Here is a 26,526-nt window from a genome sequence, read left to right on the forward strand (position 1 = left end):
CTACTTACTCATATGCAGCGAACATTACAGTAAAAAAAAGTGAAACGAGGTAAAGAGTGTCGGGCGCATATATTTTCTGTGATTTATTATTTTATCCTAACAGCAGTGAAAACACGTATAAGTTGCTTCAAGTTGGAGGTAGTGAAAAAATTAGAATAGGGGAAAGGCAGTCAAAATATGTGGTGCACCATTTGCGAAGCTCCTGTAAAACAATAACTCATAATACATGAAACACTTGAGGCAAAGTGTAAAAATGTATTACTACTATTAAAAAACTAAGAAGATAATACAAATAGTCAACAAAAGTTCGCGAAATAACGCCGCAAACATAAGCCAGTCTTAGAAACAAAATATTTTCGGAAGCAATTTTTCCAGAAATATAGAATGAAAGTACTGCTTTAAGCTGCGTAAAACGAACTAAGCAATTTATTTGTTCCCAGTTGACTACAATTAATTCTGTACTTCACACAAGTAACAAGTTAATATATCAGCATTACGCCGCGCCAAAGAGTCAGCGCCTTGATTTTGCGCTTGACTAATTTAAGCTTTCGCTTTTGCTGCTTTTTGGCTACCATTTTCTTTATTTTCCCCATTTTCACTTTGTTTTTAAGAAAGTTTTGCGAGCGAACTCAACTCGTCCTACTTTTCCTCGCGCAGCTCGGCCGTTCGCAGTTTGCTGTTTCCGCGTTGCCTTGCAAAATTAGTATTTGCCATCGTTGTCGTTTGGCTCCCCAGCTTTATCTTAAGCACCATTGGTTGCAGCCCAGCAACAATTTGTTTTTCGCTCCGGCAAACGCTAACTTGGCCAACACTTGATAACCGGGAAACTTTCGCCTTTCGGTTGCCATTTCTCAAAATGCTCGCCAAAACTAGGACTTTAATTTAAGTTAGTTGTTTAGCTGAAACATTTTGGACTACGTTCTGCTTTAATCCAACTAATCAAATCTATGTACGTTTTTTAATATCGTATCAGGTAATAACCAAAGGGTAAGCATTGCGACATCGCATTGAGAAAGGAAAACTATATTTATTAAAAAATTATGTGATACCAGAGGCATCAATTAGAAAATTTGTCGTTTTAAAGTTTACATTTTCTTTTCTTTTCTTTTCTTTTCTTTTCTTTTCTTTTCTTTTCTTTTCTTTTCTTTTCTTTTCTTTTCTTTTCTTTTCTTTTCTTTTTGATTTTTGAATTTGCTTTACTTAGCAAATTTTATAAACATATGTACGAATTTACTAATAATATTGGTACAAATTGTACCACGTTTTCTTCCCCATACACGCAATTCTTAAACACCTGCTGAGGCAATTAAGTATGCGCCATTCATATTCTGGGATTCATCCTTGGTTTAAGCTGAGTTTCTCTTATCCTTAATTGCCCCGTCGAATGGTCCTTGTGTGCTTTTCGGCCAGCGCCTCAATTTTCGAATAAATTTTCCTCGGGGGTTGACGCGATGGCATTTAAAATATTCAAGGCATTTGACATTTTAATCAACCGTTGCCCTCAGAAGTCAGCCAGGCACACCAAAAAGCTTAAGTGCAGGTCCAAAAGGATGAGGGAAAAAAACCCGGGAAAACTTGCGGAAATTCCTTAATGAATACAAATACGGTCGACTGCTTTGCCCCCCTTCTTTGGTTTAAAAGCTATGTAAGTTGAGGTGTGATATAATATTATATAAATATTTCTTGTACTCTAGAAAAATATAAAAAAATATAAAATACAAAACGTTTGATTTTCATTCGCGATGAATTGTTGCCATTTTTTCATTTTCCGCCTTTTCTAACTACCATATCATCGCTATCAGTACTATCAGATGAGGTGGTAGGCCTTTTCTTAAATTGTTCCTTATTTTCGTTACTTTTCTGCTTATTTATATCTTCCTTTTCAACTCTCTTCCGTTCATCCTTTTCTTTTCTTGTATCCGTATCTGATCCGTATTCTATATTTTTTCCTTGACTTTGCTTGTCATCTGAACCTTCGCTATTTTTAGTAGAGTCTAGGTCTATAGGCTTAGGATCGTCTTCCTCATCTATTATTTGGTATATTTCGTCTAGGGAAGCCTGCGTTATGGAATAGTCCTCCAACTTTCCTTCATTTCGTAATTTTTCCATTTGGTAAAATAAGTTTGACAACGTTGTAACATTATTGTTTATGTTATATATGAGATAATTTCCAAGGAATTCCCTTTAAATGGAATACCACTCAAGATTAGATTACTTTCGTCCATTAAGTAATTAACTGGATCTTACCGTAACGTTGCCAATGGAAATAGTTCCTCCATATCAGTCATTACTTGCTGAATGTTTCCTTTCTGTCTGAAAACAAATTAACAAATAAGTATTAGGATTCATATTCATTAGTTAAATGAAAATTGACGAATTCTTTAGCTAAGAAGCTAGGATTTTCAAGAACTGTTTCTCCTGATACATTCAAATCACGGTACTTACTCTTCCACACTGGCATTGACTTTAAGCCTTATCATTATGGTATTAGTTACGTCTGATCGCACCTGCTGCAACGACCCGACAAACATCAAAGCGCCGGAAACTAGCAAACCCACTGTCGAGCACAGTGCATTCGCCTCCTCCATGCTCTGAGTGGTCAGAAGTACGGGTCTGCCGCTCTTCTTTACGGCCTCCAATTTTTGACAAATAAATCTTCGGGCCGTTGGATCGACATAACCATTCGGCTCATCCAGACAAATTACCGATCCGCTATCGATAGCGAGGGCAATATTCAGTTTTCTCCTGTTCCCACCACTATATGTCCGAACTTTCCTGTCAAGTTGATCCTTTAAGCCGAATTCGATGGCAATTTGCTCTGACACCGTCTTGATGTCTTTTTTCGGCACTCCATGGAGCAGGCAATAGATCCTCAGCACTTGCCGACCGGTGAGAAATTTGAAGGCCGTGTCGCCCTGAGGACAGTAGCCGACCTCCATTTTGGCAGCTTTTCTGTGGTCCCTCAGACTGTGTCCTCTCACATAGATGTTTCCATTGGTCATGTTGGTCTCGCCCGCAATCATCCGGAAAATAGATGTCTTTCCAGCTCCGTGGGCCCCCAGAAGGCCAAAACAGTCGGCGCTATTTATGCTCATATTGTAAAGGAATTTGGGAAATTAATTAGTTAAGAACATACGGTCTTATCGCGAATGACACTAATTGGACGGCTTTTGTGCGGCAGTAGGTCTTATTAACCTGGTCCACAATTATAGGATACTCGTCATGTTCGTACTTCGGGATTTGACTGACACGTTTTTCCTCGTCCAGAACTCGAATATTTTTCTCATTAATATTCCAATTCCGGTTCGATTGCTTTTGCTTAAATCTGTAGCCAATTTCATATCCAAAAGTCGAAAACCAAAGAAATAAAAACCAAATTAGGCAGTGGATAATCAGTAGCCAAACCTCAATCCAATTATTTTCGGCTAGTCAACAATAAAACAAGTTAATAAATTATTTTACATAACGTGAAATAAAAGTACTCACGTTTGCACGCGCAAAACACGTTACAAGATCCGAATTTACAATTAAGATCATCGATGGGAGGAAGAACTTCACGGTCGCAATATTCACGCGAGGCGAGGCATTTAAATAGGCCAAAAGCACCCACGTACATTGGAAGTATCGCAAATACTGCCCTAAAATTAACATCCGTGAGTAAGCTGAACATGTAGAGAATGTAAAATAGTAGTCCACCTGCAGAGAAAGAACCGTTTTATTTATATAATTTAAAATGGAGTCTGCATTTTATTTGCAGTTTTACGAATGCCTTTTAAAATAATTTATGTACAATCTACATTCCCCACATAGAGCTGTAAAGATCAATTGAACTATATTATTGTAAATAGCCATTTGGTTCGTCTTATTCCGTAGAAATTCTAATTTGTTACTTACCCGTCATTACCAAAATCGTAAAGTTTCCAGCAAACGCAGAAGTAGTCTGTCTAAACAAGAAACTACATAGGTACACAAATGGCAAGCAAGCAACTCCAATAAGTAGAAGCATTATAAACACTTGGAACCACTTTGTTAAGTGATATATTGCAACTGTTAAAGCCACCATATAAATCGAAAATATTAGGAGATCGCCAAGAAAGTGGGTTAACCAAAAGTGGGATATGGTCACTCCGTAAATTTCTTGTTGCAACTTTAGATACTGCACTCGCTCCTTTGTTACAAATACGGAAAAAATGCTTAAAGCTAGGGCTATATACGCTGTTATTATAAGAAGTGAACCGAGGAGCTGCTTCCTTTTGCCCTTTTCATTCAGTAATGTTGAAGAGGCTTCCAGAATAGACAGCTGAGCAGCAAGTTGATTACCATCACCAGGTTTATAAAGCGAATCATCGTTATCAGCGGGTGTGGTGGAGGTAATTGGTTTGATGACAATATTATCATCTTCTTGAGTTTCGTAGTCCGGATAATCTTCATAGTCCGGGTCATTCTGTCGTTTAGATCTGTGCTTTTGCCTTGATATTATACCTTTAAAAACGAAATCATGAAGATCACCCCTGTTTACAACAATACTGAAATCGTTTTCTCCAAACACTGCCTTTCCCAAGGCATTGTACACCAAATTCATGGATATAGGTGCCGAGTGTTCGAAGGCATCGCTATTGAACCAGGCTGTGATAGTCGACAAATTCTTAAACGAAGCACCGCAGACGTATTTACGCCTAATATCCCGGCGTACTAATGGCGATGCTTTGAATAGATACGAAAAAACTGACCGTATCCTTTGAACGGTGGCAGGCTCTTTGACCGCTTTGACATAGGCATCTCCTGCGCTCTTGTACAAGTCATTATCAATTTCGAGTAAGATGGTCATGTCATCATAGCTATAATAATCCAATGACAATGGGAGCACAGGTGGTATATCTGTTTGACGGGTACCTTTTTCGGAGCTGGCAGTCCAAAGTAGTACGACATAATAAAGAAGTGGAATGATGAGGATAATAATAAATATGAGAGCTCGCGACGCTGTGTAATTTGATTTTTTTATAATCATTGCCTGCCATTGGGCCATACAACTTCCTCTTCCCCGATTCTTTGGTCTCCAAGTTTCTATTGGGTATATGGACGCTTTCGGTTTTAGGATTGAATCGTTTTGGAAATCCGCTTTCGAGCTTGACTCCACCGTCTGCTGATACCTAACTAGTGAGCTGGTTGCTCTTTCCTTCGATCGAATTGACTTCTCAGTTTGCAGTGAAAAATCGGCCTTATCTGCAAATCAAAATTGGGAAGGTGTATATAATAAAAGGACCTATAGTTTGAATATAGGCCCTCACTAGATCTACTAGACCTAAATAGCCATAATCTTACCTTTATCATCTGGATCTGCACCGCCCCTGGTGCGTAAGCCCTGACCATAATCCAGACTTAGATAGATCCCATCCAGGCTTGTATCGCTCACCCCAAAACTGACGACATCGAGGCTTTTTTTATTGTTCTCCAGCTGTTGGAACAACTCCGGGAATCGGTCCATTTTGCTTCGTGGCAGTTTGTAGTTCACATTCGATCCCCGGAACAACGGTGTAGTGGTGGTCATATAGAGCCTAATGAGATCTGTCAGTTTTTCCGCTTTGCTGTTGGGAGCCATCTGGCAGGAGAGTGTATAGCTGGCGAATTGCAATTGTTTTATGTATCCCAAAGTGCCGAAGCACAGAATCTGTCCATCGTTCATGATAGCTATGCGGTCAGCAAGGATTTCACTCTCCTCCAAGAGTTGGGTTGTCAGCAAGATGGTGCGTCCACGTTTTTCCTTCTGCAAAAATCGCCATAACTCGTGGCGCCCAACGGGATCCAAACCGGAGGATGGCTCGTCGCAGAGTATTACCTTAGAGCCGGCACAAAGGGCACAGGCCAGTGACAATCGCCTCTGATTCCCTGGTGAGAGTTTCATGGCGTCCCTCTTCTGGAAATTGACCAAGCTAAGCTTGTTGATGTAGATATCCGATTCCATCGTGGCCTCTGTTTTCGTGTAGCCCCTTATGCGACTAAAGAAGTATATGTGATCCCTTGCACTCATTCCTTTGAAAAGGACACTGTGCTGCGGGCAGATTCCCAAACTACCCTTTGCTAATTTTGATTCGCTAACTATATCGTATCCATTGATCAGGGCTGTTCCCGTAGTGGGTTGCAAGATCCCGCAGAGCATCATTATGGTGGTAGTCTTCCCAGATCCTTTATGTCCCACCAAAGCTGTAATCTCATTTTCGTGCGCATTCAAGAATAGATTTCTTACTATATTGCGATATCCGAAATTCTTGGAAAGGCTTCTGATTTCCACGCCAATTTTTGAGTTAATGGGTACATTTTGAAAATATTCTTGGGTTCGATCATCAAGGTTAATAAACGGTTGTCCCAATGGAGACGGTATGGGTGAATTTCCAGTGGATGATTTCTTTGAAAGGGGAAGAAGCGGTCCTTGGTGGAAAACTGAAGATACATATCGGAGTGGACACCAATATCTTCTTTGGCATGGATAGTTCCATGGCTGAGGCACTTCAAACTCACCAGGACGCAACGCCTCGATGTACAGGCAGATGAGCAGCTCAATCCAGCTGATCGCAAACATGATGAGCATGTGGACCACTATGCTGAGCTTATGGCCGTTAGAGGCGGTATTGCCCATGGTGTGCCATTGCAATCCCACCGACTGCATCTCCATTGTGGCCACGGAAGCCAGAATGTAGAACAGCGCAGAGTTGAGTCCAAAACTGGCAGCCGTTTGGGATGCAACACTGGAGTTTTCCGCACCCACAATCAGAAAGGGAATACCTGTGGCCAAGTATATCAAGAGTGTGGCCACGACGGCCGATAAAATTTTTGAGAAAAATGAGCTTACGAAGAAGGCAAAAAGTACTAGTGAATGGACGTATACAAGAAAAATGAAGATCAGGCAAATCAGGTTGCTGAATTCGTATACCGATCCAATAGCAAAAATAATAATCATAATTACCACACATGGTATCAAAAGCAACATTGATTTGGTATACCAGGCCAACCAGTGAACACTATTACCAAATCCCATCGCGCTTAGAATAGCTTTTTGCCGGCGCTCCTTTTCAGCTACTACATACTTTGCAACAAAATGAGGTTTAGGGATTTTATTAATGTACTTAGTTAGTTAGTTATCATACCTTGGCAATTGTGATGCAGGGAAGAAAAAATGATGTCAGGGTCAGGTATGTCATGGCTTTTGCCGACTCCGCATAATGATTGGGCACATATAAAGGGTATGGAAAATGATTCATCAGAACACGTGGAATCTTCTCTTTGCCAGCATTCCTAAAATATATGAATATTTGGGACATCCGCTCTTGAAGCAATAAGAAGCCCGATTCGAAATATTTGAAATCTTTTCTTTTTATAGATAACGGCATAAATATTGTTATATTTAGCTCTTCCGGACAGGATTTTATGTCATGCCATTCACTGGGGAACGCGATCCCTATTGCTTTTTTGTTGGTCATCAAATGCAAGTAGAGTTCAGTATTTGAGTCATACACATCGACATCTTTAAAGCCGGAAATATTTGCAAGCTGATTTATTAATTGCTCAAGTATCCCATTGTTAGGTGTAAAATATAATTCTTCGAATCTAAATACATCGAATCAAATAAATGTTGACTTTAATGAAACATTTACTTACAAACTAGTGTTGACACTTTTCGGGCCGGGAGTCTTTTGTACTTCTATATCAGGGGGAAATACTGATCTTGCTACTTTTGTGCCAATAGTAAAAATGATGGGCATTAAAGCAGAAAGCAAAATTATCATAACAAGTTCTACCACATTTGCAAGTTGTAGTTTGATGTCCTTCCATAGAAGTAGCCGATACTTTTGGCAATAGGTCAAGTTTCGATTCATTACCAAATGCCTTAGCCCCTTTGCACCTCCACTGTTGTGACCACGCCAGTGTCTATGGAATCACTGTTTTATTCCGAAAATATATACAATAACATTTGTAGGTTTTTCTGACTTAATGAGATTGGGTTGCCAAGCCCATTTTCGTAACATGGCATATTCTTCTGTTTGTTTCTTTTTGCGTGTGATTAATAAAAAACATTAAAATTAATACAAGATAAGGGAAGAGAAACATGGGCTTAGTTAAGGGCCATTGGTTAGAAACAATGGCTTATATGTAAACCGATTGTTAAGATGACCAATATCGCAAGGAGTTTACGATTTTATGAAACTTTAATTGTAATTTCCTACTTGAATTGCGGACTTAGCAACTCTTTTGACCCGTTTGCTCTAAAAAGTTAACACACTTTCTTTGTCAATATTGTAATATTAACAAGAGAGAACGCTATAGTCGAGTTCCCCGACTATCTGATACCCGTTACTCAGCTAGTGGAAGTGCGAAGGAGAGTTTTTGGCGGTTTGTGGGCGTTAGAGTGGGCGTGGCAAAAAGTTTTTTAGGAAATCGATAAAAATTTACAAGACTAATACAAAAATGAAAAAATATCAAAACATTTTTCAAAAGTGTGGGCGTGGCAGTTTTTGGCGGTTTGTGGGCGTTATAGTGGGTGTGGCAAAAAGTTTTTTGGCAAATCGATAGAAATTTACAAGACTAATACAAAAATGAAAAAATATCAAAACCTTTTTAAAAGTGTGGTCGTGGCAGTTTTAGGCGGTTTGTGGGCGTTAGAGTGGGCGTGGCAACATGAATCGACAAACTTGCGCTGCGTCTATGTCCCTGGAGTCTGTATGCTTAATCTCAACTTTCTAGCTTTTGTAGTTCCTGAGATCTCGACGTTCATACGGACGGACAGACAGACGGACAGACGGACAGACAGACGGACAGACGGACAGACAGACGGACGGACAGACGGACATCGCCAGATCGACTCGGCTACTGATCCTGATCAAGAATATATATACTTTATATACTCGGAAACGCTTCCTTCTGCCTGTTACATACTTTTCAACGAATCTAGTATACCCTTTTACTCTACGAGTAACGGGTATAATTACCTTTAATTAGTGGCATAATATCTAATCGAGTTTTTTCAGCTTATGCGACAGTTTTCAATTTCGCGTTAGTAATAGTGAGAAACAATCTTATATAATTATCCTATTTTCATATTATAAATACTATATGTTTTGAAGGATGGAGTAGAATTCCGCAGTGCAGCAAATATCATGTAGCTTACTTTTCTGCGGTCCTAGCTTTATTTGTGTTTTTCCAGGACGAACATTTGCTGGACTTTTAACCGCAGCACACACACATTTTTCTGCTAAAGGAAGATACATTAATTGCGGAATTTTGTGGGTGGCAACATAACTAACGGCAATTAGCTACATTATGCCACGGCCCATACACACATTGCCACACAGCCACCCACACATCCACAGTCGTTTGTCAAAGCACCCGGTCGAGCTTATTTTGGAAATTTTTGTGGCTCGTGCTCGTTTTGTGGTCAATTGGGAATTGCAATTAACGCATAGTTTCATTTTTATTGCCATTTGAGTTTCATGATTCGACGGCGTTTATCCAACATAAGTTTAATCCACTCACCATCTTTCCCATGAAAGCGAATGAATAAAAAGTCCTGCGAACCTAAAAAGAAACAGAGCAAACTTTGCAAACCGCACAATATATACCTAAAAAACACAAGTTTTAAATTCATTACTATAAGCATAACAAGAATTAAGTAATAAGGTCCACATATACAGATATTATTAGGTCTTTATTTCAATTTGCCTTTTAGGTGCCTAATAAAGCATTTTAATGTTCGTATATTGGCTACTCACTAGAAAAACTACTAGGAAACCGTTTTTTCAGTGGGCATAATAATTAGGAAATGGCCGTTACATTTATTTCAACTAAGCTAATTTCGTAAATGGCATAGCCAATGCCATTGTGAAACTAAATTTTAAATTGGCTTTTTCTCTTCTTTACGATATATGTATGTATGTATCTACCTCAACTTAATTAATTTCGAAAGTGCATAAAAAGTACCCACGTGGCTAGGAGTATTAGCCGGGTAGTTTTATTACCTTAAATGACCATTACAGGTGGTGCCGAAGTGGTATTGCAGTTGAAATGGCAGCTTAACCAGCACACCCAGCCATAAAATGGGAAAAAATTGGCACAGCTTTATAATTAAAACAAAATATTTTACTTTCCTGAACTTAATTAGAATTTAAAGCGCAGCATAGAGAAGAACAATTACAAAGGCAATTACTTTTTTTAAACTGTGGAGTTTATTTTTGCTATATTGTTATGTAATTTTTTTAATAACTCCGAAATGAAGAATACCAAATGTAACTGACTTTGACTGCTGTTTAAACCGAAATTTTACCTATATATCTTCATTTAAAAAAATGAAAAATCAAATATTTGCATATCTGTTCTACTTATCTTATCATAGCCCAAGAAAAACAGCACACAATTGGTTCTTTTATTGTGGGGAATATTTTATCCTTCTGCTGCCTTGCACGTCTAGTGTAAATTCTCATATACATACAAATAATCTTTTGCATTTTAATAGCATCATTTGCGTTTTCCGTTGGCTGGAAATAATTTTTCCATTTGCATTTAAATTCTATGCAGGCTTATGATCTTGGCAGCCCTTCGGAAAAGCGCCTCTACAAATTTATTAACACGCATAAAGGCAAGGTCAATAGGCAGCGATTCATTAGAAATTCGATTTTTCGACGAATCCACTATTTTGAGTGACTGTAATTTCCTTAGCTGCGCCGGGCTCTTTTGCATTTTAATTCAATATGTCAAAACGAGTCGTTAACAATGGAATATGCGGTCGACAGCCACGCAGTAGTCAACAGCTGTCAGTCAATGTCGGGGTAGGCGCTTTGTGGTTCCTTCCAAACGGTGGCAAACCATTCCTCCAATCTTCCACAAGGTTCTAGGGGACTAGGCTGTGTGCGGTCGTCACTCTGTCAGTTAGCCAGTCAGTCAGTATATCAGTCAGTTGTCTACTCAACCAGTCATTTAGTTAGTTGGTCGCGCCACAAAACGCGACTTTAGACATTGGCCCCCAGCTCGGAGACCGAGTATGTCTGCCACTCATAGTGCGTATCCTTCAAGCTTGACGCTTAATTATCTAGCTTATTCGAAGGCTCCTGTTGATGCCTCCTTGGATAGGGGTGCACTCAGGCATGGTTTTGTAAATTATTATATATGAACCAAAATTTGCATAAAAAAAAACGGAAAATATTTTAAAATCCCGATTTTAGTTTATATCCCAGAAAAATGAAAGACCGTAATTTCATAGTCCTAAGCATTTGATTACCACTTACCACAAACATGTCAACTGATTACTGTGTTTAGCTTTCACTTTGGTTTTCGCGGTCGTCATCGTGATTGTTTTTCACTCCCTGCGTTTTTCATACATATGCGCCATGAATGGTTATCATTCATAGTTATCATATGAGCAACATTTGTGTGTTACCGATAGTTGATTGTTTTTTATTAGTTCATTCATGAATATACTTCAACTTGAAATGCTAATTATACAAGGCGGAATTCGCCAGTTCACTTACGCACATCCAGTTTTTAGTTCGTTATCATCAACATCGCTGTGTTCACGGTGCGTATGCTTAATGTTAGTATTGTATTGTTTATATTTCAATTGAATGGGCTAATTTATCTTGTTCTACTTGCCGATGTCTACCAACTCTTCTCATCCAATGCCCCGCCTGCGTTTGGAATAAAAATTTCCAGCAATTTCGGTGCGGTGGAAGTACAATTTATCACATTGACGCTGATGAATTGTTCGCTTCACACTATGACAACTTTATCGTTGACTCTGACTGGGGTTGGTGATGGTGTATTCCTCTAAATTCAAGCCCATTCCACTCCCTGGTTACTTCTTTCAGCTCTTGTCCCTGAATTGTTTCTGGTGAATTGCTTGTAAAATGTTTTGTAACTGTCACGGCTTGCTTTCTTTAGCACCTCCCTTCTAGGTGCTGTTTTATTTGTAATGATTGAACATAGCTTGTCTTGTTGCTTCTCGAATATTTATTAAAATGCCCTTTAAACAGAGCAGTCCTTGCGTTCGATATTGCTGCACCTAGGATAAATATACAGCGGTGGTCGAAAGTGTTTATACAAAAAAAAGATAATAATACTTGATAATTTTGGATATACATATTTCATAATATCAGATATATTCAAAATACAGGATTTATTTGAACGTTAGCTATTAGTTGCATAAATATTCTTTAACGCAGAAAAAGTTCTAAGTTCTAAGAGCTGTGTTTTCTTAAAACCATCTTTAAGCATCAACCAGCTCTTCAATTAGTAGGTCGAGAAACGCTTTATGAATAATTCAGCGCAAAATACCACGTGGCTTTTTTTTTTTTTACATGGGCTGCGAGTGTGTGTGCCGCAGCAAGTGAAAAATCGCAATCTTTCAAACTCCAATCAGGGGTACATTTGTATTGTTGGGCATATGCTTCCCTGCAGCTGTTCCTTCCTCACGACACACATCCTTGTATATGTATATTGTAGATCTTCCGATGATGTACCGAAGGGCTGGTTGTTTTTGGCGCTGTAACTGCTGCCGTTATAACTGTCACTTGTCCTCGATACACTTGTCTGCCTGTCTGCCATGATGCTGCTGCTCGTGGTGCTGATGTCACTACTGCCAAGTCCTACGGATGGGACTCCGCTCGTTCCTGGCAGACGTAAAAGATTTGAATGTATGCGCGGCAAACCAAAAACTGTAGACGAGAAATTGATATTTTATGGTTATGAATTATTACCAGCGATTATCTTGCAGAGCTCTAGAGATAAAAGAGTTTCCCCTCTTTTGTTGGGGACGAGGGTCCTGGGAGGAGACGCCCATTTCGGTTGTAAAATGTATGATGGGAGCCATCAATATAAAGCACTTTTCCAACTCTCGGCGGAAAATGAGGCACATGAAGGGTGAAGTGGCCAACTAACTTTCAATGGGATTGTGTTACAAAGTTACCAAACACAATAAATAAACACAGGCAAAAAGCCAGAAGATGCGTTACCGAGAGTCATTGTAAAATTGCATTACGCGCTGTTGAGTGTTTGAATTGAAATAATACTGCTGAGTGGCACAGTATTGGCTTAGAATGGATATTGTGCACTCGTCGGTAAACAAGTAACTTTGTGTATGCATTTGAAATGCGATTATAGTGCACTTGCATGGGTCTAAGCTTATGGGAATTTAGAAAATGTAGAAATAGCTAACTTACATCCAGGGCTGGTGAATTATACAATTGAGAGACATAAATTGTGAGTCTTCCATGTGCAGCTACGATTGAAATTCGAGCATTTTCACTTTGTCCTTATTGGCTTGGACTAGTTTAATATCAAATTGATGTCAATACATTTTTGTGGAGCAACACTTGAATTGCTCCACTTAAAATTCCTCAACTTTGTGCGGTTCTGGGGCCATTTGACCGAATGGCTTTTTGAAATGAAGCCAACTACTTGTCACACCCACTAGAGAGCACATGGGCCAAAAAGAAAAGGAGGCCAAAAGGAGACACTTGGCTTGGCCCACACACACTTCTCCGCACTCTAGAATCCTTCAATTGTTTGCCCACTGCGTCCCTTTGACATGTGGCGAACAAAAGCATTATCTAAAGATAGTCTCAAAAGAGTCGGTGACCCTTGAGTTGAGTTCCACACACGGTGTGGAAACAATAGTATGTTTATACGTATTCTACACCCATGACATAATTACATTTAATTAAATATAATCATCTACTAATTATTTATGTGGTCCTAGAACCAATTGATATATTCTTAAAATTTGCTATAACTAAGTAATGATCTTTAGCAAGACAAAAAGTATTTATTAATCAAATACTGAGTATACTCAACAACAGACAGAAAAACAGTCTTAATCTTAAGGAAATAATACTTTTTATTTGAAATATAAGTTAGCAATATATTTACCATATACCCTACTTTTAAAGCATAATTATCATACTCAGTTTGGAAAAACAACAATTCTTTATGTGCATTTCCGTTTTAATTACTTTGGTTTGAGAGAACATGAACAGTTTGATAGGATCACATCCTTTCTGGCCAAGCTTATTGCTCATCTCCACTGCCTCCCCGCCCGACTGAAGTTGCCTGTCTGGTCGAGTGCTCCATTCACTTCCTGCAACTCCAAGTGCAGCGGCAGTGGCAACAGCAATGGCGTCGAACAATGCAACTGCCGGCGCTCCCGAGGAGGCGCCATTGGAGTGTCTGACATCACGTGTGAGGAGCAGCAGCGGCGGCTGACAGTTGACATGCTGACAGACTCGAACTCGTCCTGCGACAGAGACAAGTCCCGCCACCAGCGATGCCAAGTTGGCATCTTTCAGGCCAACCAACATCCTTCACTCGAAAAGCTCTATACGGAAAACATTCCGCTTGTAGCTACAAGGAATAAAAGAACTGAACTGATTGCCAAGCTCTGGTTACTTAGAGGAACTTTGAAAAGGGATACCCTTGATGTTTAAAAGAAATAATATGTTAGGACCTACATTTATTGGGTTTTTAAAACGGCTTAGCTTTGATTTAACAATCCAAACATTTTGTATATAATGTCTAAACATACAATATTTGTCCTATACTCGAATCAGTCTCAATTAATTCAATGCAAATAATCACTTTGTCATCACTGCTCAGTGATATGACTGCTGCAAGCGCCACCCCTAAATTACGATGTGTATGCTGCATTACGTTTAATAGCTGCTCTCCCGCAAACTCTTCGGGCATTCAATTTATGTCCTTTCACAAACATCTTATACACACGTTTTTGTGTAGAGCTTTCTGAATTTTTCATACGTTTCTTCCCCCTCACGATTTTCGTACATAATTGCTTTCAGGGCGCTTGGCTGCTATGACTTTTTGTTGCGATTCGTTGAGAGCCATGATTTTATTTTAAATGAGTTTTTGATTTATGCATTAAACACATAATTGTACCAGATTTCACATTTCTCTTTTGCCTTTGTCGCCGGCTTTCTTTCCTTTGTCCTCGGATCCTGGCGGAGGATTTGTCTGTCGTTTGGTGTGCATAATTTAATGTTTGGTTTGATTTATGCGGAGACGCTAAGGCAGCGAAACTCGGAAAAAGGTTTTAATATAACAAATAAGTTGGGGATTTACCGAGATGGGTTCGCAAGGCATTTGATCTCTGCAGAGGATAAAAAAAGAAAGCGACAATTGAAGGCAAGTTTCAGAGGAGACAGGCAAGTTTCAGAGGAGACAGGTGCCCATACTACCAAAGTATCTCCGTTTTTGCAAACAGGAGGAGTACGTATAAGTGTAAGCTAGTCCTTGGGGCTAATCGTTCATTAAACGTTGACTAAGTTTTTCAGCCAACGCCTCTAAAGAAATTACTTAGTAACTTTCAACAATGTAGAATATTTTCCATTTTCCACTTAGAATCAGTTTTTGCCCCTAAGCGCATAATTCCATTAAATGGAAACTCACCCTCAAAATCTCTTGCACAAGGCACAGATCTCAAATCCTTTCGCACTCAGCACACATAAACACTCGCACACACAAATAGAGTTAGAGTTAGACAAGCCCCAAAACGACGTCCTTACAGCAATTAAACTAAAAGCAATTAGATGCACTGACAATAAAAATTTAAATATTCATATTTTCCCAGCAAGTTAAATGGGGCATGTGGCAGCAGGATGGAGCACAGTGAGATTACTTACTGCAAAATGATGTCAAATTATTGAGAGCTCGTTAAACACTTCTGCCATCGGCCACTCGATTATCCCCATCGCGCTTAATGGAGTGTGAAGTTTTGAATATTTTCCCACAAACTAAAAATACGGTTCAGTTCTTGTTTACGAGCTCGTTACTCGGCGGATTATGTTGCTAATAAAAAGTTGACCAAGAGGTGTTTACTTGCAGGTCAGCATGTAAAACTTAATCAAGATTGGGTTAAGAGGGCTGCGGTTTTTGTTGGATCTACAAGTATCTACGGAGCAGTGTTTTAATACGATCATGACTCTGCTGCCCTGCTCTGTAAATCAATAAAGTGGAAAGGTCAGGCCGGAGCACTGCCAATCGCATTAGTTTTGGACTTGTTTCCCCTGCTATTTACGCATGCAGGCAAAAGTGTTTCAAACATTTATACTTTATTGCTATTTTGCATGCATAAATGGTCGTCGAAGGATGCGGAGCTCTGGGTATCAATTCCGTATCGGCGAGCTCCTCTGCGGAGCTTGCCAAGTGGGTCACGTATCTGTATGTGTATCTGTATCTGTATCTGTATCTGCATGCTCGTATACTGGCGATGCCTTTAACTACACAACTTTTGGAAGTTATGCAGCATGCTTTTCGGCTGATATATACATACGCGTTCATATACGTATGTATGTGGAGAAGTATAATACCCCCATTCGTTTTTCTTGTTCATTGAATCGAATTTCGAACGTTTCTCTAGCGCCTTTCAGTCATGTTTTCATTCCTTGTTTTCCCTGCATGAGATAAAAATTCAATTATGGCCTCTTTTTGTCTGCTGACTGATGCCAGTTGTTGAGCAGACTTCTAGCACTCGTTAATTTAAAATTTCGCTGTAAACAATTGTGAGGTATTTATTTAAATGCAAAACAAGGCACATTAATTAACACGTACCAATTGATTTACGTTGCATTAATTGCCACGTCACAAGCTCTAGCCTGCAAAACGCCATTCATTTAATTAATGACAAACGTAAAAAATGTACAAAGTATTCGGTTGAAAGATACCCTGTTCTTTGATTTTATTTACCCGGAATTCAGCAAAGCATTAAATAAAAATTGACGGTGCGGTGAAATTAATAAGGTTAAACACATTCGTATTATCACTGAAATCAAATTATCGAATCAACTGCCTGTCATGCGTAACTTCTTTCAATTATTGCACTCCCTTTACTATTGAAAAAAGTGGCCAATTTGCATAATTATAATTGATGGCCAATGTATGCATAACATATGTGTGCTCAAATATTAACCATAAATCATTATAAATATTGAATTAAAATATTAAACCAGGAAAATGAAAGGCAAAATAAAAACCGAAATGGCCAGTGCTATATATAAATGAAACCAAATGAGATCGAGCCAAGAAAAGAAAAGTCGCCTTGGCAGTCAAGTGTGGGCCAAGTGCCACTAGAATAATGTGTCAATAATGTGCGATTATATCGACTACAATCAGCACAGCCCAGACCACCCAACTTCTAAGACCCTTAACGTCAGTCAGCCAGCCAACATATTGCGGATAGAAAAAACGGGGAGCTCCGTGGAGCAAATTGTGTGAAGTTAATAAAAAAAAAATGGGAATACTTGAATGGGGTTCAATGGCGAAGTGGTTCGACTTTGGCCCTTTTTATTTCTCCCATTTGCTGCCGCTGCTCATTTTATACTTTTCATATCCCTAAAAGTCACGTATTTATATTTCATTATTTTTTTCGGTCTCTCTTGTTTTTGCTTGGGCTAAGCGAAAAATCAATTGCGCGCAAATTGAGTAAATGTCATTTAGACATCGCCTTTCCCAGCAACAAAAAACGGCTGAAGAACATACAATTGTCAAACATAAGCTCGCACATATTCACATGCCTGCCACAAAGTATGTGACAATGTGGCATGTGATACCGCCGTTGCATAAACGAATAAATGTATATATGCTTACGATTTTCAAGGCTTTAAATGAATATATGAGTGGGCTTTAGGGTGGGTCGGAGTTCGTTTATAAATATAAGTAGTGGCGTTACTCATACGCACTGTTGACGCGATAATAACTAATATAAATAATAAAGTAGTACTTTTTTTGGTGATTTTAGAGCATCTACTAATACCGTACATTTAATTTCAAGGATTCTGTAAATACTTTTATATTATATTACATTTTATTAAGTCAAGGGACGAAAAATTGAAGCTCCCCAACTTACTTCTTGACAGGTCCACCCTAATGCTGGTGTGTGTCTTACCACTTTAAACACAATCTAATGTCAACAGGACAGACACTGAGTGAATCATTCAGCGACAGGCACTGCACTATGTGTTAGAACGTCGGCTGTCCGTACCGTGCCGACTTATAAATGCGGTTTGGCTTCCATCTGGTTTTGTCATAAGTGTGTGCACAGCACACCCGCCGTCTGCGTTTGTGTGTGAGTGTGTGGGCGAGTGTGTAAGTGGCTGCGGCTTGTGCGTATCAATGAAGCAGTTAGCCGAGTGGCTCTCCATGCTGCTCGTTGACTTTATTGGATTATCAGGCAAATTTTATAGTATTCCTTGGACCCACACCACTAAACCGCCCGCTCAAGCATATTGAATATTCCCTTGAACCCGAAATGACTTTACTTCGGCAATTGCTTTTTTGAAGCATATTTACTCGGAGTTGATATGGGATTCAGGGTGGCTGATGGTTGAAAAGTAAATATGGAGAATGCAAATTGTGAAAGTTTGGAGCACGTAAATGGACATGCGTAGAATGGAGTGGAAATCCATGGTTCTTATTCGCTAATACGTCAAACTTTTTATTTTGATGGGCGCCAGAACTCGAATACACTTTTTCTCTAATTTTCTCTAAGAAATAGAAATATGTGTACAATTTACTGAGCAGAAATCAGCACTCGAGGTGACAGGTTTAAAACCCATCCAATCGATTTTACTGATTGGAAGATCTCTCGTCTTATTTTCTTTCTCAGAGTGCATTAAACATATTGCACATCGAGCGGAGACTCCGTTCCCTGCAATAGTTCTAATTCCCCTTAGCCTTCTGATGGCTGCCGGGAATGTAGTTGACGCACAGCTGCGCTTCTGTCTTTTCTCAGCAAATAGCATCGAAAAAGTATACAAAAAATATATCCGGAGCAGAGGGAAAGAACAACAAGCTCACATTTCGTGCAGATTCACACGTACACATGGGTAAACACCGACAAACCCACGACAACTAGGAGGACCATGGTGGTTCACGGAGCGGAATGGAGGAAATCGCTTCGTTTTAATTGTTGAACCACACAAGTGCTTACACAAGGACTTCTCAGTTCTGGCTGGGGAACTGGGCACATCTACCAACGGGCACTGGGAGCATTTCCATTTCATTTCAGCCAGACTTTGCTTAACCCACATGGAGCGAGATCAACTTGAGTTGCATTTTAATTTACACACCAAAAATTTCCAGCAGCCAAGGGACATAAATAAATAAAGCTTGGGCTAGAACTAAAGCAAATACTTGCACCAGCTCCAGATACTAAAAGGATGGAAACGATGGAAACGAGTTGAACTCAATTTTCGGGCAGCAGAGCAAATTCGTTAGAATCCTGCTGCAAGGAAAAGGTTAAGAGGCAAAGAAACGCCAGGTAGTCCTGCTAAATCGGCGGAAAAACAAGCGGCAGGAAGCGAACAGCATGCAAATCAGTTCGGAATGCGGCAAAAAGGTGTAACGGCAGCACAAAAAGCGAAGGAAATCGCCAATCGGAGTTTGGGTAATCGAACGGTTGGGAAGCAACCGGGGAGACTGGGGGGATGCGGCATTAAGGATACACGTGCCTCAGTTTTCCGTACTGGTGCACTTTCCTTGATCTCCTTTAGGTTCTTCTGGTAAAAGGGCATTCTTCTGCTAAATTAAAAGTTCTTTAGGTTTCTTAGTTTTGATGTTCGCTCAAGGGTACAATGATGAACTTAGAGAATGTGCAAGTCTACAAATACTTCTTCCAGAACGATTGTGTCTTTATTTTCTTTGCACTTAAATGGATTTGTTTCGTTGTCTACAGAACTTTAAAATTCATTAAATACATGGTTTTAAGCTCTACAGATACAATTTGTTTAAACTTGATTTGCTTGCTTATGCATAAAATAGATTCAACATTTGTGACTCACAAAATAATTCGATAAAGTAACTTTAAGTTAAGAAGTCAATGGGGACTGCTAGCTATAAAAGGTGAAGCTTATGGCAAACCAAGTTCCATGCCCGAACCACCCACCACAAACGTTTTCCCCCATAAACCTTAAAAAGGGGCCACAAGAGGACTGGAGTGAATGCAAATAGCGCAGGTTGGCGCAATAAATTTGAAACGTTTTTCCCTTGCAGTTTGACTTTCTGCCGTTCGCCATTTATTTGTGCTAACAATTTTGTCGCCTGCAAACTGCCAGTAAGCAGACCCCTTCCTCCCGAATTTCCAAACAGTCACTGTCATATACATATATACTTTTTTTGAACATTTGCCATGACAATTTGCTGCTCAATTGAACTCGCACGGATTGCAGGCCCACCTGCCCGCGGCTCTATCTTGTTCACTTTGTCAGCGGCTGCTCACCTGTCCCTCTGCCCTGTTTTGCATAAGTTTGACAGCTTTCTCTATCCATGTGCATGTGCCGCTAACGAAGTCATTCAGCGTTTGTGTCACAGTCGTTTCGAGGGGCCATGAAGCCGGCAGGACTGCGGGAACTGGGAACCGGAGGTAGCCCACCTGGTTGCAGCTGCAAGTTGCCCAAAAAGCGCGTCACGAAGCTGCGTTCATTATGTTGCCACTCTGCCACGTCGCTGTGGCATGTATGTTGGCACACTCTATCTAAAGGGTACAATTCTCTTACTATCTTACCGACTAACAGTCACTTCCGATCTTGTAAAGCAAAGGCACTGCCTAATTTGTATTATATAACATATATACTATTTTTTGTATTATTAATTATTTACTGTTTGAGACAGCCATTTAAAAAAATTTTAAACAAAATGTAACTTTGAATGATATTTCCATTTACAAGTGTATACAAATTTGGTACCTAAATTTATTTTTAAACTGTTACACTTTTCTCAATTCCATTATAACAGTTGAGTAACCATTTCATTACTGCATAATAATGGTTAGTAGAAATAATAGGTTCTTGTTAAGCCCCTTATAGGTATTATTGGTACAACATTTTTATATAGGTATTTTTCCGCGAAACTCCAACAAACTCATGTTTTGAAATGTTTCTTACATACTTTTTGGTTTGGCATAAGCCACAGCACCGTATCGTGTATCTGGGAGGGTATTTCATGCTTTGGTATGCGATGCCGGCCCCCTTTCCTGCTGTTTTTTGGGGGGTACTATTTTGCGGCCATCCCAACTGTCGGGCTTTCAAGCGGGATTGGGGCGGAACGAAAAAGGGGCGGGGCAGGTGTTGTGGCTGCTGCTGTGGCTGTGGAGCTGCCTGTCCTCTCTGATTTATGTTGCCAATCAGGCATTTTGCTTGCGGTTGCACTCTGTACTGCTCCGTGTTCCTCGCTCCGCTGATTTGTTACCCATACGCAGCGTAAACAAGGTTGCAAATGGATTTGGTGCGACGCCCGCAAAGTTTATGAGCTCCACTTGGCTGTACATCATCCCATTTGGTGTTTTCCGGATAAGCCGCTTACTTGGATTCAAATGGGTCGAGTGGTCGAGTGCCTGCTCCCACGAGGCAGATTATCCCAAGTCAAGCATGCTGTCGATATATTCCCGACATCCCTAAGAGAATGCATTTGGCCAGCTGCTCATCAGATAATGGCAAATATATTGCCTACATTTTGGGATAAATCGTCCGAAGGTCTTGCACTGTTTTACCTATAAAGTATTAAATGCATTAGCAAACGCACAGATATCCTGGGCAGCAAGGAAGGACCAAAATGCAGTCGTTGCCCATAATTCAATGTTTGCTTTAGGATACTTGCCAAGTTATCTAAATGCTAGCAGGAGCAATCTTCTCCAGGAGCTTCCTATCGCCACATTCGCTTCATTTTGCTTTTCTGGCAGGCAACTGGGCCAAAATCTTTCCACTTTGCTAGCCATCCGTTTTTATTTCATGTTTCCTCTTTGTCCTAAGTCTTACCCAAGATTAAACAAGAAAAACGCATTACGCTCTCTCGACCGAATAACGGTGGACACTTTAAAGCGAATCTCATAAGCTTACCAAAATCGATGATATATTTTTCCCTGTTTCTATTAAACTCCTTGTACATAAATGGTTCGCCATCTGTCACGTTTAGTCGCATGGACGCACGTGTGATGAATACTTGGCAATTAGGGAGGCCGGTGAATCCTTGTTGACATAACCAGGAAGGAATCATTTAGGAAACGTCCTTGTCAGTTCCGGCTGACGTTTTATGCTGGGTGCTGGGAAGAGGGGCCAGAATGCCCGTACGTATATAAATATTTTATTTATTTAGACTCCTGATTTTGCTTGTCAGCTACGTGCTGCAAATGCCTAAAATAATGTTCTAAAATAAATTTTGTGCATTCTATTTCGCTTTTTTTGGGGGAATTGATTGACAATTCTATGTGGGGTCTTGAATGATCACTTGTGGTTAGTGTGTTGAAAAGTACACCTTATAAGGATGTCTTTGTTTTGACTAGACAGTAATACGGATATGCATATAATTCATTGCTCATAAAGAGCATATATTTAATATATTATAATTCGACTGTATATACAATATAATTAAATGAATGATGCATATTTCATGTGGTAATTATGTACATATTAAATTTAAAAATATTGAAATATTTATATTCTTGCTGCACAATAATAACCAGTTTCCCATTTTAATTTCCTTTTAGTTATATTATATTTCAGAAAGACCAACAAATTTGATAAAAATAAGAAAATAACAAATTTCGATTAATTTTAAAAGAAATATTTATATTTTTGGAGACTTAAGTTCAATCAATTTAATATTTGGCATTAATTTAATAATCGTTATCTTCTTAATTTTTCTTTGCAGGTATGCTTACGTTTCAGTGCCCTTGGTATACATGGATTTAATCAATCCCCAATGCTTAGAAAAATGTTATGCAACAAGACCTCTAAGCGTGTGGCATTGAAGGGTATCATTTGTGGGTGAGTTATCCACTCCAGAGGGAAAGCGGTGTGTTGTGGCACGGTCTGGTGCTGCACGCAGTTGTAAATTGTCAGATAATTTAATTTGTGGTTAAACGCAACCCAGACGACAAGCATAGCCCCGAAAACACGGAGGAGCTGAAAGGGGTGCAAAAATCAAGAAGTCCTGGCAACGGGTAATTGGGGAATAGAAATAATGCCAAGCCAAGGAAAACCAGAAAACGCATGAGGAAAACTGCACGATACCGAAATCCCTCCGGGGAAATTGCTGGATGGGAATGGGAATGTGGATTTTACTCTCTGATCCACTTGCCAATCCACCGTACATATGTGTGTGTTGTTTTTGCGCCCGGGCGCTTTAGTTGCTTTTTATGAATTTTGTATTTGTGCGAGTAAATTCCCTTTTGCCGGTGCCACATGACGTATGAGTAATGGCTTTAGCCTGCCCTGCTTTTGTCTCTCACTGTCGGCATTTTTGTTGCAGCTTCTGTTCTTGTTTATTCTGCGGTCGCGTTTACAGCCGCTCCACACTACACCCCTTTTGGCGGTCCCTGTCCGCAATCGCATATGCATGGATATGCATGGATTTTATCCGAAACTATGCGATATAGTACACATATCTGTTCTGCGTCGGTGGTGCTTTTGTTTCTGGTGTTGCTGCTGGTATTACTGTCTGCCTCTTTCCTGCATTGTCAAATTGGTTTGTTTAAATTGAATACATTGTAGTGTTTTGTTAAGGGAAAAAGACAGGGTTTTTCCCGCTAGAGCTGTTGGTCGATAAAAATGAAATTGTTGTTTGGTTTCTGCAGAAAAAAATGCCCAAATGAGTTTTAACGAACAATCAGAGCATTTAATTGGTTTTACACTTAAGCTAGTAATCCAGTAAGTAATCCTGATCCTGCCATCTATTTCTTAAGCTTGTTTGTGCTTTTTGTTTGTCCTGATGAACCCTTCAACACAATTCAAAAATTTCATACCCATTCATCATTTCGACGAGGGTTTTCTTTGGTTTGGCCGGGACTAAATAAACTCTGAAGGCATGCACTTGGGACTTAATGTGCCGCATAATTCAAAAGCCTCTGCATCATGACAGGCCAAAACCGAAGAAACCAAGAACCCACAGCATTGGGAGGAAAAAATACCATCCCATACCCGAGAAATGGGAAAGAAAGTTCCCTTCGAGGCGGAAAAGTTTTCCCTCTCGTTTAGCCGATTTCCACCCACGCCTCTTTTTGCCTTTGGTAACTTCATATTTATATAATAACTTTATGTTTATGTTGTAGATTTTCGTCCCTTTCTTCGAGGAAATTCACAATAACAACGATGGGTAAGAGGATGGAAAGCCCGCCAAGGACAAAGACTAAAACAGCAAACAAAGTGCAAAAACACACAGACTGTAGCTGTAGCATTCGGTGTGGCCATAACAAAAGGCGCGTTGGCGTCTAAAGTTGATTTCTTAATGTCTTCCAAGGATACGCTGTTTGTCTTGATGAAGAAAATGGCAGAGCGCAGCTATGATACACCCACATATATAGTCCCAAGTCAAGTCAAAAGCCGTTGCCGAAGGCAATTTACACTGTAGTTGTTTATTTCGAAACACTTGCGAGAAGGCGAAAAGTGGGCAGAGCCAATATTGAGTGAGCCACTACTTATGACAAAGGCATATCCTTGCTGCTTTTCGACGTCCTACTTTCTCGCAGCGGAAGCGGAAATGTGCATTATTTGATATGACTCTGTTTTTGTTACTTGTTGTTGCGTTTCGCACATACACTCGACTGGTTTGGCAGCAAAATCCTTGCTATGTGACAATCCGAACAGACTTTTTGAAGGCTCCCAAGAAAATCACTTCAGCTATGTGCAATGGCAAATTTAATTGAATTGGCTTGACCATACGGACCATAATGAAATCTACAAATTAGCCAAGCAAGAAAAGGCAGATTACGCATACCAATTCACCGCAAAAGCTAAGGCTATATTAATCACAATAGAAGCCATTTCACCTTCATTGAACTCTAAAATTAAACTCAAGTTGAAACTTTTGAAGATTACTTAAAACAAAAAATTGGCATTCAATTGGAAATTTTAATAACTCTTGAAATTTTCCGCTTCGTCTGACACAAAAAAAAAAGAATAATCGCTTTCGTTTACCTTTTCGGCAAATGCAAAGTTTTCCAAACTAGCTATTTCCTTTCTTCAAACTCTTGCTCATTTTATTATCATATTTATTAATTTCCTGAGATTCTTTATCCAGTTTAAGTCAATATAAAATGCAATTCAGATTGGGCTCCTCAACAAGTTTTGAACAATGAGAAAACTATTTTTTTCCCTTCCCGGAATAAATTTGCTTCGCTGTTGAATTTAAAGTACAGTTCGCTTCCCATTTATTGTTACTGGAATTTAGTATGTGCGGGGCAAAGTCTTTATTCAACCGCAGGCGCTGATATTCAAAAGCGTCCACAATTTTTTTCGAGGACATAACGGCAAAATTTGAAGCACCTTTAGTTTGGTCAAAAGTTTTCCAGCGCCGAATAATAAAAAATAGCCCCAAAAACTACTACACTTACACTCCAGCAGAGGCTAGACGGAAAAACCAATTTTCGAAGCCTTAAAATGAAAAAAAGCACACTGCCAAAATGGAGAGGAAATATGCAGACCAAACTTTTGGCCGCGCCAGTCGCCACTGTGGTAAATGAAATTTTAATAAACCCAAAATGGTCTTTGGATAAATCGCCTTTTCCGTTTGTGGGCGTGCGGCAATGTTACGCATACGACGTGTAAGCCGCCTCGTGGTAAATTTTAATTGGCTTGTCGCGAGTTGGTTTTTTCCACAACTACTGTCGCTGCCTGATTTTGATTTTGCCAAAGAGGCATCATGATTAAAAACTTTACATAGTTTCGCGCTGGTTCGGGGTTTTGGGTTTTGGGTTTTTGGTTCTGGTTCTGGTTTCGTTTCCTGAAGCTGTTTCTCATTTGTTTTTGGCATTATTGCAGGCCGAACTTTTGTATGAGAAACTTTGCTTCAAATTGGCCACGCCCACCCATCAAGGGAAAGTTGGGCTGTTGTCGTTCGCCGGTTGGCATGGCAGCGATTTTGTATAAGAATAGTTGGGCCACAGTCCTGCGAATTCAGGTGAAGTTTAGGATTTTAATTAGTTTCGTTCCTCGCTTAGTGTCAAAGCAATTTGTTGATAGCTAGATTGACTAGCTAGCTTTAATACAAATCACCCTCTAGCTTAGCGTTTAATATTGTATGTCTAGTTCGGCTTGAGCTAAATTTCTTTTGCAAACACTAATAGCTTGAAATCTTTGGTAAAAGTATTAGTTTCCCAACTTGCTGAAAGAATTTGCTGCAAGTAGCAAAATAATTAATTTATAAAGATCCAATAAAAAAGCTCAAATTATTTACATAACTAATAACATATGTACATACATTTCCCTCCCCATATATAAATGGTTTTAATTACGTTATTACGATTACTAGTGTCTCGGAAACTCAATCCCATTTCTACACTAATGAATTTCGGATACTTGAAAATACAGATTTGTGTAACTTATCTTATTCACTGTTAGGCAATGTCTTTGTTGGTTAACGTTAATTAATCATGTGGCCTGACTTATAGGTGTAAACATACAGCAAGCTCTTCCCATTCACAAAAAATGACTTCCCATTTTAATTACATTTATTTACACCGAAGTCTAAGCTCCGCAGGCTTCCATTAAT

At 39.5% G+C, this 26,526-nt stretch overlaps 2 protein-coding genes and 1 long non-coding RNA gene across 7 annotated transcripts in view; 1 reads left to right on the forward strand and 2 right to left on the reverse strand.

Annotated features, from left to right (window-relative positions):
* The window catches only part of LOC122622229 (heparan-sulfate 6-O-sulfotransferase 2), an 80,854-nt gene that overhangs the window by 28,598 nt on the left and 25,730 nt on the right, over positions 1-26,526 (forward strand). The window lies entirely within an intron of this gene.
* Positions 1,230-7,971, reverse strand: LOC122622227 (phospholipid-transporting ATPase ABCA3). Of its 5 annotated transcripts, none has more exons than XM_043800527.1 (10): positions 7,654-7,971; positions 7,143-7,602; positions 6,517-7,081; positions 5,323-6,426; positions 3,895-5,223; positions 3,487-3,696; positions 3,137-3,425; positions 2,446-3,081; positions 2,248-2,313; positions 1,231-2,182 (listed from the first exon to the last, which is right to left on the reverse strand). In XM_043800527.1, exons 1-10 carry the CDS (start codon positions 7,869-7,871, stop codon positions 1,762-1,764), a joined length of 5,298 nt encoding a protein of 1,765 aa, XP_043656462.1. In that variant the 5' UTR covers positions 7,872-7,971; the 3' UTR covers positions 1,231-1,761. The 5 variants fall into 5 exon arrangements, with proteins under 5 accessions (XP_043656459.1, XP_043656462.1, XP_043656460.1 ...); XM_043800525.1 differs by having other exon boundaries at positions 5,323-6,438; XM_043800524.1 differs by having other exon boundaries at positions 1,230-2,182; positions 5,323-7,081.
* LOC122622233 lies at positions 24,376-24,796 on the reverse strand. Its single transcript, XR_006326279.1, has 2 exons — positions 24,762-24,796; positions 24,376-24,687 (listed from the first exon to the last, which is right to left on the reverse strand). It is a non-coding gene; the product is annotated as an uncharacterized LOC122622233 (long non-coding RNA).

The sequence above is a fragment of the Drosophila teissieri genome, chromosome 3R (assembly GCF_016746235.2).
Source record: "Drosophila teissieri strain GT53w chromosome 3R, Prin_Dtei_1.1, whole genome shotgun sequence".
Lineage (NCBI taxonomy): Eukaryota > Metazoa > Arthropoda > Insecta > Diptera > Drosophilidae > Drosophila > Drosophila teissieri.

Coding starts and splice junctions, on each gene's coding strand:
- LOC122622227 (XM_043800524.1), bottom strand. CDS start 7,871: ATGAATCGAAACTTGACCTATTGCCAAAAGTATCGGCTACTTCTATGG. Junction 5,224..5,322: donor TGCAGATCCAGATGATAAAG/GTAAGATTATGG, acceptor TTTGATTTGCAG/ATAAGGCCGATTTTTCACTG. Junction 3,082..3,136: donor GTGTCATTCGCGATAAGACC/GTATGTTCTTAA, acceptor GAGCATAAATAG/CGCCGACTGTTTTGGCCTTC.